Below are 12,209 nucleotides of genomic sequence, written 5' to 3'. Positions count from 1 at the left end.
CTGCCCTGGGCCCTCACGGAACCACAGGAGACTTTCTGTGGGTGAGATGTTGGTTCAGTAAAAGACTGCTTGGAATATAACAAAGCGCAATGTATACAATGATGAAGTTTGTTCTAAACTAGTATGAACAAGTGAATGACCAGAGTCCTAATAAGAGAAACTTCTGTATGAAACCCTAACATTTTACCTTTCAACAAGTACAGAAAATATAGGGATGGGCAAAGGTTTATAGTTGTTTGTGTGGGAAATAATAAGAATAAATAATATTACAAGAATAAACTCTGTGTTTTGTGTACTCACAATTGTAAACCTTCTTTGGCCACCCTTCTAAGTCCCACTATTGCATGCCACAGACTGATCAAGAGATTTCCACAGGTGCAAAAGAGATAATGGGTTTCTAATACTGATGTTGACACTGAGTTCTGAAAGATCCAGGGTGTGCTAACACTTCCCTAAATGATGTACATGACTAAGACCATTTACTGTTGGCTTGTTTGTTTTTACAGATAAGGTAAATTACACCCCTCAGTGCTTAGACATGCTTGTCATATACAGGAGTGGGCAAAAGTAGGTTTATAGTTGCGAGTACATGAAGTACAGAGCAGCTTCTTCTATAATTATTTATTAGTTACTGTATTATTTATTTGTATTATAACTGTAAACCTACTTTTGCCCATGCCTGTAATTTCTAAAGAACACCTCTAACTGCCATAATGTCTATAAAACATCATAGGTCATCAATAACTATGGCATCTGGCCATCCTCCTCAGAATACACTCAAGTCAGAAACGTAGTTCCCAGGAGTGACCACAGCACTAGAACAGTGGTCTGACCAGCCAGAAGCCTAGCAGGACCTCATAAACCCAGATCATGAGGATCACACAAATCGAAGGCTGTTTCCTGAGCATGTACTTATTGCCAACTGATAACCTAACTGGCTCACTTTTCTGCATTTTGTACTGGCTTTAGAGCTAATAGGATAAAAACAAACAAACAAAAAACTTTCAAGAACAAAAGCTAAATGCTTATTTAGGTGGGGTTGAGTCAAGAAGTAGAGTTTATTTTCCTGGGCTAATGGCCAATAATTTCAGATAGTGGCCTCTAAATCTAATAGTCTATTGAGGGAGAAGAGCAAAACACTATAACCAAGGCATTACTTCAAAGTCAGCAAACTTTTTCTGTAAAGGGTCAGACAGTAAATATTTTGGGCTTTTCAGGTCAGGCAGACTCTGTGACAATTACTCAACTCTGCCATTACAGCATGAGAGCAGCTGTAGTTAGTACCTAAAAGTGTGGTTGTATTTCAATCAAGTCTTATAAATATTGCCTTTATACATAAAGGCATATCGGTTTCAATTCTTTTCATATCATTCAGGACATTCTAATACAATCTGGCAGAGACTGCTAGTTGTTCCAGTACCTTTTCTTTCCTCCTGAGTAAGTCACCAAATATTAACTAAGCACTGGTCACCCAGAAAAAAGACTACATTTCCTGGCTCCCTGCAGCTAGATATGGCCAGGCATCTCAAATTCTAGTCAATGGGATGCACATAAAATAAAAAAATGCAACTCTGGATGTCTTCAAAAAGGGGTGGGCTGAAAATGATGCTGTTCTGCTCTTTCCTTTCTTCCTGCAGGGACACAGAGGAGACGGTTTGGATCTTTAGGTCTAGGCCCCTGATGACTGTATCTCAATTCTTTCCTGCCTATAATAATTAACCTTTTCTCTTGTTTAAACCACTGTTATTTTGCATTTTCTATCACTCATTTTAACTAATATACAAAGGAAGAAAAGTTAAAAACAGCTTCTTTGTAATTCTTTCTAGTTCTGTACTAGTCATCAATCTGGTAATAAACAGGAAGAGTTTTTCTTTGTATATAATATGCTCAAACCACAATCTAATCCAAACATAAACAGATCATAAAACCATGTATGAGTGTAGGCTACAGAGCCAGAAAAACAAGCCCATAACCAAACTGGGAACCAAAACGGTCAAGCTGAGCATAAAACCGTTAACTGTCAAAGGAAAGGGATGATCACCTCACCTGATGGTGAACTCCAGCAGCTCCTGGGTTCCCTGAGGGTCCAGGTGCTGAAGACTGTACACCCTTTCAAGGCTCTGCTGCAGGAACTGATGGGAAGGATCCTCATGAGGCATGATATTGGGGGAAACAGCTGATGACACTAATTTTCTACCTGGTAACTAAGCAAACATAGCGGGGTTATAGTGTCATCAAATTCTGTGGCACAACTTTTTGCAACACAGAGAAACCAGAAAGAAAAATGTGAGCCAAACAAAGTAAAGGGGATAAAAGGTAGGTGATTCTGTAAAGAACCTTTCTCTCCTTCCCCAGCTTCAGTGGGAGAAAGGGAAAGAGAGAGAAAATGAACATGGTCCACCCAACATAGTCACAAGCTACAAGGAGAAAAGGAAGAGTATACTATTATTTTCTATTGCCAAATGAAATAAATGGTCTAACCACAAAAATGGAACTAAACATTAACCTGTTATCACATTTATTTTTAAACTTGACCTTTTACTTCATAGAATGATTCTTTATTCCCAAATTAGTTTACACAGCATATTATATAAAATGTTTTACATGATGATAGTTATAATTCATTTTTATTTAAATATGTTTTTATTATTATTACTTTTTAAGCAAGTGAGAGACAGACAGGGATAGACAGGTAGGGAGATGAGAAGCATCAACTTATTATGGCATTTTATGTAGTTGTTCATTGATTGCTTTTTCCTATGTGCCTTGACCTGGGGGCTCCAGCCAAGCCAGCAGAGCAAGTGACCCCTTACTCAAGCCAGTGACTTTGTGCTTCAAGTCAGAGAACTCTGGGCTCAAGTCGGCGACCTCGGGGTTTTAAACCTGGGTCTTCAGCATCCCAGGCCAATTCTCTAACCACTGCACCACCTCTTGGTCAGGCAAGAGAATTTCACTTTTATTTATTTACTTATTTATTTATTTTGTATTTTTCTGAAGTTGGAAACAGGGAGGCAGTCAGACAGACTCCCGCATGCACCTGACCAGGATCCACCCGGCACGCCCACCAGGGGGCGATGCTCTGCCCATCTGGGACGTTGCTCTGTTGCAACCAGAGCCATTCTAGCGCCTGAGGCAGAGGCCACAGAGCCAACCTCAGCGCCCGGGCCAACTTTGCTCCAATGGAGCCTTGGCTGCGGGAGGGGAAGAGAGAGACAGAGAGGAAGGAGAGGGGGAGGGGTGGAGAAGCAGATGGGCGTGTCTCCTGTGTGCCCTGGCCGGGAATCGAACCCGGGACTCCTGCACGCCAGGCCAATGCTATACCACTGAGCCAACCGGCCAGGGCAAGAGAATTTCACTTTTAATGCTGTATTTTCTATACAGTTTAAGTTTTCTAATGTACATATATAACTCTAGTTTTTTAGAGCAGTGGTTTTCAACCTTTTTATAATTGGGGACTGGTGAAAACAGGAGAATTATTTTGGAAACTGCTAAGGCATAAATCAACCTGAGCATAAGTGAACTAAACTTATTGATCATTGGGTCTATAATTAAGATCATTGGGTCTTAAGATCATTGGGTCTATAATTTTCATACAACATCAGGGTGGTTAAATTTCTGGCAGACTGGTACTGGTCTGTGGACCAGCAGTTGAAAACCACTGATTTAGAGTAACCTAAGCAGAGATGAATTAATACAAATAAAGGGGTTTAAAAAGGTGCCTGCACACAGTTAGCCTTTCTGGGAAAAACGGCTGTGTTATTAGGCTTGCTCGCTGGTTTACCAGCAACAAGCACTCTGTGCAATTAGTGCAGGAGTACAGGACAGCACTGCGGTAAGGATATAAGTGCTTGCCATCAGGGAGATGAGAGCAGATGGGTTCCCACCACCACCAGGTGCAGTTTGTTTCCTGACCCCTTGCCCTCCACTGTGAAAAGCAGGTTTTCCTTTGGTTTTTCTCCTTTCTTCTTCTGCTTTGCCTGTCTTTGCGAGCCTCCAATAAATTGGTATGGCTCAGTTTTCCGGTCCCACAGTTCCTTTACTGTCAGCTTGAATTCAATGCGAATCTGCATGGTCATGGTACCTGGCCTTACAGAATTCAATAAATGTTTACTTTTATTATCATTACAGTTCATTAAAATTTTTTTTCTTTCTATATCTCTAGGTTTTAAAAATAACAAAGGGGCATGAACTGTGGTGGTACAGTGGATAAATTGTTGACCTGGAACACTGAGGTCACCAATTGAAAACCCTGGGCTTGCCCAGTCAAGGTACATATGAGAATTGATGCTTTTTGTTCACACCCCCTTCTCTTTCTCTCTCCTTTCTAAAAATGAAATAAAGTCTTAAAAAAACCCAAAAAACAATCATTTTATTATTAAAAAATAAACTCGTTGAGAATGATGGCTTTATGTAATTGTTAAAATATATCAGAATCTAGCCTGACCAGTGGTGATGCAGTGGATACAGCGTCAACCTAGAATGCTGAGGTCTTAGGTTCCAAACCCAGAGGTCACCGGCTTGAGCACAAGCTCACCAGTTTGAGCACAGGGGCGCTGGCTTGAGCGTGGGATCATCCACATGACTTCATGGTTGCTGGCTTGAGCAAAGGGTCACTGGCTGAGCTTGAGCACCCCTCAACCCTGTCAAGCCACGTATTAGAAGCAATCAATGAACAACTAAAGTGAAGCAACCACAAGTTGATGCTTCCTGTCTCTCTCCTCCCTGTCTCTCCCTTCCTGTTTTTCTCTCTCAAAAAAATAGAAATAAATATATGTCACAATCTAATCTTTGGTCTAAAATAAGTTGTTTTGTTCTGGCCTGACCAGGCAGTGGTGCAATAGACAGAGCATTAACCTTGGATGCTGAGGTCCCAGGATTGAAACCCCTAGGTCAACGGCTTGAACATGAAATCATAAACTTGACCCCATGGTCACTGGCTTGAGGCCAAGGTCGCTGGCTTGAGCAAGGGGTCACTGGCTCAGCTGGAGGCCCTCCACTGTGGTCAACGCACTTTTGAGAAAGCAATGAACAACTAAAGTGCCACAACCACAAGTTGATGCTTCTCATCTCTTTCATTTCCTATCTATCCCTCTCTCTCTAAAAATAATAATAATAAAAATAATAAAATAAAAGATTGTTCTCGATTGCTTTTTCTTGCCTTATGTAACATAATCAAAAATGAATTTTCTTAAAAGGTATGAAGCAAAAGTACAAAACAATGGAAGAGAGCCCAAGAGAGGAAGAGAATGCGTTAATGCATTTTCAGAGTACAGTCTACTTTCTGCTATTTAACAACCACAAAAGACCTAACTCAAAATACAATGACAAAAGAATTTTTTGACATACCCTCAAGGCAGGAACAAGATGAGAAAGACTGTCCCTGAGGTAGGCATAGTGCCTAAAGGTATGATCTGAGAACAATGCCGGCATTGTTGGACAGGATTTAGCAGCATTGAAGATGAGAACCAAAACTGCAATGTCTGATGGATGAGTGAGTTAAGTCAACTTAGAGGTATAAAATATTCCGTTTGGCCAGTCTGGTTTCCCCACTTCCTGTCCCCCAAAGTCCCATAAAATGACTACAGTTTTCTAACAAAGAAATGCAAATTCAGACAGAGACAAATTACCGACTCCAAATTATCCCAATTACCAAGTTTTTAAAATAACGCCTGATGCAGTTGAGAATACTAGTACTGTAAATGGAAACTTTTAGTACATTGGCTACTAAAGTATACACTGGCACAATCCCTTTGGATAATAATTTGGTACTAGATAATAACAGTCTTATGAATGTGGAGAAATCCCACATCTCAAAATCTATTGTAAGTAAATAATCAAATAGCACATAATCATTTATAACAGCAAATAATTATAAACAACCTAAATATCCAAAACCAGGAGAAAAACCATATAACTTGTGCTTCATCTACTTGATGAAGCATTATACAATCATTAAAAATTAAGCATCACAAGCATTTTGTCACATGAAAAAAGCAGGCTCCAAAATACAGAGGGGCCCTGGCCAGTTGGCTCAGTAAACATAGCATCAGCCTGGTGTACGGACATCCCGAGTTCGATCCCCAGTCAGGGCACACATGAAAAGAGACCACCTGCTTTTCCTCCCCCTTCTCTCTCTCTTTGCCAGTGGCTCAATTGGTCTGAGCATAGGCCTCAGGCACCGAGGACAGCTCAGTTGATTTGAGTGTCAGTCCCAGACAGGGGTAACTAGGTGGATCCTGGTTGGGGTGAATGTGGGAGTCTGCTATCTCCCTTCCTTTTACTTAAAAAAAATATATCTATATCTATATATCTATATATCTATATATAAGTGGAGAGAGAGAAAGAGAGGATATGATAGTAGCTATTATCAAATATGTGTTGATAAAATCTGTGTTTAAAAAATAATAAGGCCTGACCAGGTGGTGGCACAGTGGATAGAGCGTCGGACTGGGATGCGGAAGGACCCAGGTTCGAGACCCTGAGGTCGCCAGCTTGAGCGCGGGCTCATCTGGCTTGAGCAAAGAGCTCACCAGCTTAGACCCAAGGTCGCTGGCTCCAGCAGGGGGTTACTCGGTCTGCTGAAGGCCCACGGTCAAGGCACATGTGAGAAAGCAATCAATGAACAACTAAGAAGTCGCAACGTGCAACAAGAAACTGATGATTGATGCTTCTCATCTCTCTCCGTTCCTGTCTGTCTGTCCCTGTCTATCTCTGCCTCTGTAAAAAAAACAAACAAACAAACAAAAAAAACCAAAAAAAAAAAAAAATAGGCCCAAGCTGTGGTGGCTCAGTGGGTAAAGCATTGACCTGGAATGCTGAGGTCACCGGTTAAAAACCCCAAGCTTGCCTGGCCAAGGCACATATGGGACTTGAAGCTTCCTGCTCCTCCCTCCTTCTCTCTAAAAATGAATAAAATAAATAAATAAATAACAGAAAAATCACAACCCCAAGCTTTCTAAAAAGTGAGAAGGAAAAACACCAAAATGTTAAGTTGATGACTTTTGCTAGTAGAACTTTGGGTGCTAAATACAAAGTTTCTTCATCCTATTCCTTTTAGATTTCCTATGTATATTAATTTTATAACAGAGAAAATCAGAAATTTAAAAGTAAAATATAAACATAACCTCTTACCTCCTGTATGTATCTTCTCTATGGCAAAGCCTGCTATTTGCCTACACAATACCCATTTTCCCTTTCTCCTTACCAATATTAATACTGATTTTATTCCCCGTATCCTCTAACTTCCTACCTAGGACCTAAACCTGATGACTGGAGCTCTAGCAAAACAAATAAAAACGACACAACAGAAAAAGAGGAGCCTGGATCACCAAGAATGATGTGGACCCCCTACACCAGTGCCAGACTGCTCATCTCCAACTTCTTTTACATTGCAAACACATAAAAACTGTCATTCTTTCAAGCTACATTAAGGGTAATCACTGTTATGGCCAAACATATTTCCTAAATAACACAATCCTCCCACTATCCAGAAAAGTAACATAAGAGGCTTCAAAAATGTTTTGGCCCTGGCCAGCTGGCTCAGTGGTAGAGCCTCGGCCCGATGTGTGGAAGTCCCAGGTTCAATTCCGGGTCAGGGCACACAGGAGAGGTGCCCATCTCCTTCTCCACCCCTCTCCCTCTCACCTCTCTATCTCTCTTCTCCTCCCCTCCTACAGCCATGGCTCGATTAGAGCGAGTTGGCCCCAGGCACTGAGGATGGCTCCATGGCCTTACCTCAGGTGCTAAAAAATGGCTCCTGTTGCAACAGAGCAAGGGTCCCAGATGGGTAGAGCATCGCCCCCTAGTGGGCTTGCTGGGTGAATCCTGGTAGGGGCATATGAGGGAGTCTGTTTCTGCCTCCCCTCTTCCTCTCACTAAAATTAAAATAAAATTTAAAAAAAGCTTTTTTTTTTTAATGTGAAAGAGCTTTCAGATTTCAGACACTTTCAATATGTCATGTGAAACTGTAGTGACACCTAGCCAAAATCCCTTTCTGATAAGCTGAATTTTAAACTATAGGTATCGTACCTGTGGAGGTAAGGTCTCAGATATGCCTTTCTCAGAAGTAAACAGAGTTGGGCATTGGTTAATACATCAATTACACTAATCATTAAAAAATAATACTCCAAGGCACTGTAAAAATGAAAAGAAATAAGAGAGACTACAATGGTCATCAAACAATGACCAGATATTCAGCTGATGCCTAAGTCTCAATAAATACCCCTAAACTTCACCAAAGATCTTCCACAGAGCGAAAAAACCCATGGGAGAGCATGGATGCACCCATATAAATGTATTCCCACGACTGCAAAACAATCCACTTGCACGGCATGCCATCCACGGCTATCAAAATCCCACTGAACTTATATCACAGGCAGAGTAGCTCAGCGCCCTCCACTCAGTCAGGTTGCAGATCAACTTAAATATGGAATAAGACAAAGGGAAAAGTTGACAAGCTTTAAAACCAAAGATGTCTGGCTATGAATCCCAGATTTGTTGCTTGGAGAGTTATTTAGCCTCTTTGAGCCTCAGTTTTCTCATCTGTAAGGTGGACTAATACCTCCTTCCAGGGTTGTTTGGAAGATCAGTGATAAAATGCATAAAGCACTTAAACAATATACAGAATACAGTAGGTGCTCAATAAATGGTGTAAAAAATTATTAGTATTAAACGGCAAAGATGAATTACTGTGAAAACAAGATAGAAATTGGTGACTAACTACAAAGCTCCCTCAGGATATGGAGATAGATTAAAAAAAAAAAAAAAAAAAAAAAAAAAAAATATATATATATATATATATATATATATATATATGGTCTACCGGAAAGTTCTGTCCATTTTTGGAATAAAACAAAATACAAATTTTTCTTACTGTCAATAAACTTTATTAAATAATATAATTGCCATTATTATTAATGATTTCTTGCCAGCATGAGGGCAATTTGTATATCCCGTTTTTGAAAAATGTTTTATCTTTTGATGTGAAAAATTGAACTAGTGCTTGTTTGATATCTTCTTCATTTTTGAATTTTTTGCCCTTCAAAAAATTTTGTAAGGACAAAAACAAGTGATAGTCGGAGGGTGTTAAGTCCGGGGAATATGGTGGATGCGACAGACATGCTTCTGTAGCATTTCTTCCTTGTTGAAATTCGTAAAAATTACAGTGGTGTAAATGAACTTTATCAGTAGCCATGGGTACACTATCGCTTCACACATAAGACTAACGTGAATCAATTTGTTTTAGTTAATTTGTTACATCAGTATGTATACATTAAGTGATAAAAATAGAGAGGCACACATGCGCCAAATAAACATGTGCTTACATGTTGAAACTTGTTGTGATAGAAACGAACAGAACTTTCCAGTAGACCTTATGTATTTTTCCGAAGTGAGAAGCAGGGGGGAGGAAGACAGACAGACTCCTGCATGCACCCAACCGGGATCCACCCAGCATGCCCACCAGGAGGCGATGCTTGGCCCCTCTGGGACATTGGTCTGTTGCAACCAGAGCCATTCTAGCACCTGAGGCAGAGGCCATGGAGCCATCCTCAGCGCCGGGGTCAACTTTGCTCCAATGGAGCCTTGGCTGTGAGAGGGGAAGAGAGAGATAGAGAGACAGGAGGGGGGAAGTGGAGAAGCAGATGGGGGCTTCTCCTGTGTGCCCTGATCGGGAATCGAACCCAGGACTTTCACATGCCGGGCCGACACTCTACGGCTGAGCCAACCGACCAGGGCCTCCTTCAGGATATATTGTTACCTAAAAGAAATGGAGGAAAAAAAATTATACCACCTAAGCTACCCTACAGAAAAAGATGCCAGAAGTCCCTGCCAAGTCAGCAGGGTCTGTCCTAAGCACAGAGGATACATGCTGGATCGTCCATGTCAGGTTCAGCTGTGTCAAAAAACGGGTGGGTGCTCAGGAGCTCTGGCACCAAGGGAAGCACCAGGGTTGGATGTCGACTCCCCAGAAACTTCAGGCATCTGAAATAAACAAAAGGAGAGTCCATTTTAGTAACTTAATAAATGCTTTTAAAAGTACTAGGATTTCTGATTTAGAATCAGAAATCCCAATTCAGAACCACAAATTCTCAATCATCTATTTCTGTTATCTCTATGACTTCAGATACGTCATCAATTATTTTGAAATTCAATTATAATTCATCTGAAAAGTGGGTTATTATGAAGATAAAAGTGATGGTATGGCAGATATTACTACTGGTTATTTACCCAACAGCCATTTCCCCCATCTTCCTTGCCAAGAGAACCCTGATATTACTCAGGTAACAGGTAGGTAGCAAAGTGCTCAGAAGAAGCTTACCCACAACTGGCCTAGCCCTCATTCCCATTTTCCAGGAACTGGTATACCAGTCATCCAGGAACCCAGTTCTGATCAAGGGAGCAGGGGGGAGTCAGCTGAAGTGCTTCCTACGTATCTGTGGTATAGTTAAAAACTCATTTGGCTACCAGCTATTAATTGGCTATAAGTGAACTATTTTGACTATATTAAGGTCCTTTATAAGCTTTCAAGAATTACATGTGATGGTAGTTATGCATTTTCATTATTTTATTATTTGTTGAGTTCTGATTTAGCAGGTGTACTGAATTAAAAAGAAATATTATATAAATCGTCATTTCTGTTATCAATGAGTTTATAATCCAGCTGAGGTAAAGATGACTAGCACTAGGTAATGAACTATTAAATGAATGCTACTCTGCTTTCTACCTGTCAAAGGTAGAAAGATTACTATGATTAGAGAAAGTTTCACAAAGGATGGACTTCACTAGGGACTAGGGAACAGGCAGATTTGCCAGAGAGAAAACAAATACCATGAACAAATTCATGGATATGTGGGTATGAAAGGCATCACATTTAAAACACTTGTTGTTATTAGGAAATATTCCTCCCAGTCACATTTTTCCTTTTATGAGGAAACAACTTAATTCACTAATTTTCTGACCTTTTACTCAGCGCCTCAGGGGACATTATAAAGGCTGTAGTTTGGCCTCCAGCTGCCACTCCTGTATTTTCTCTCATTCTATCCAGATCTCAGGTGAAGAATACAAGAGCTATTAGTTGGGTCCCCTCAGGCACCCCTAACAATTTGGGCCTCTCTAAAGCTAGACTTCAATTCTATTTTTTACTATCTCATCCACCTCCTAATTTATACATTTCCTTTTTCTCTCCCTTCCAGCTATTGGAGGGCTAGGTCTCTGAGTTGAATCCATTTTTTTAAGTCTCCACAAACACCCAACACAGTGACTAGGTTATAACAAGCCTTCAATAAGCATCTGAATGAACTAAAAGCATATAAACATGACAAACTACTTCCTTCAACACTTTCACTTATGTATCTATCTTAAGCAGTGTAATAAAAACATGCCACCAGGACTATTCGTTCACTCTTTCATCATATTCTTTTTTGATATTTCTAAATAAAGCCATCATTCATGAGAATAGATGAAAAAGTCATATGATAATTAGGTCCTTTCAAAATCTTTTGGGCCTGACCTGTGGTGGTGCAGTGGATAAAGTGTCAACCTGGAATGCTGAGGTCGCCTGTTTAAAACTCCGGGCTTGCCTGGTCAAGATACTTAGGGGAAGTAAGGTGATGCTTCCTGTCCCCCCTATACTTTCTCTCTCTCCTTCCTCTCTCTCTAAAATCATTAAATGATATCTTTAAAAAAAGTCTTTTGGAGTACTATAAGGTGAAGGAGTTTCTGTCTGCAATCGTCCAATAAAGACAGTTGTAATATAAATATTCTTCTGGGTGAACCAAATAACGACAAATCTTATTTTAAGGCAAGAAGAATGTTCTGCTAAACACTAAAACAATCCCTTCCGTCAAGCAGAATTGATTCTTTCTGCATCCCCAAATAAGTACAGATATTGATATATAGGTGTTTCTCCCCAATCCAATTCCCACACACCAATGACTGAGTGATCCTTGAAGATAATCAATAAATATATATATTGATTTGAGCTGACCTGGACTGAAAACACATGAAGAAATAGCAAAAAGAGAACCAGATATCAAAAATGTTACCGAGAGCAAGACTTCCCTGGTATTTTTAGTTTTTAATATATCTTCCAAGTACCTGATTTGACCAAGTTTTTCTACTTTTAGTAACAAATTTTTCTGAAAATCAAGAAACTATACATTGGTGTGCTCTCATCATATAATCTCATTTAAATATGTGGAGGACACGTG

At 40.2% G+C, this 12,209-nt stretch overlaps 1 protein-coding gene across 1 annotated transcript in view; it reads right to left on the bottom strand.

The window, feature by feature from the left end:
- The window catches only part of INTS4 (integrator complex subunit 4), a 166,854-nt gene that overhangs the window by 41,048 nt on the left and 113,597 nt on the right, over positions 1-12,209 (bottom strand). Inside the window, exons 15-17 of the mRNA XM_066249569.1 lie at positions 9,866-9,981; positions 5,347-5,480; positions 2,047-2,204 (exon numbers count right to left, since the gene is read on the bottom strand). Coding sequence (XP_066105666.1) covers positions 2,047-2,204; positions 5,347-5,480; positions 9,866-9,981 — 408 coding nt within the window. The remainder of the gene's footprint in view (positions 1-2,046; positions 2,205-5,346; positions 5,481-9,865; positions 9,982-12,209) is intronic.

Source organism: Saccopteryx bilineata, chromosome 1, assembly GCF_036850765.1.
Source record: "Saccopteryx bilineata isolate mSacBil1 chromosome 1, mSacBil1_pri_phased_curated, whole genome shotgun sequence".
NCBI classification, from domain to species: Eukaryota; Metazoa; Chordata; class Mammalia; order Chiroptera; family Emballonuridae; genus Saccopteryx; species Saccopteryx bilineata.
The sequence above is the reverse complement of the archived record's forward strand: the minus strand, read 5'-3'. Positions and strand labels throughout refer to the sequence as shown.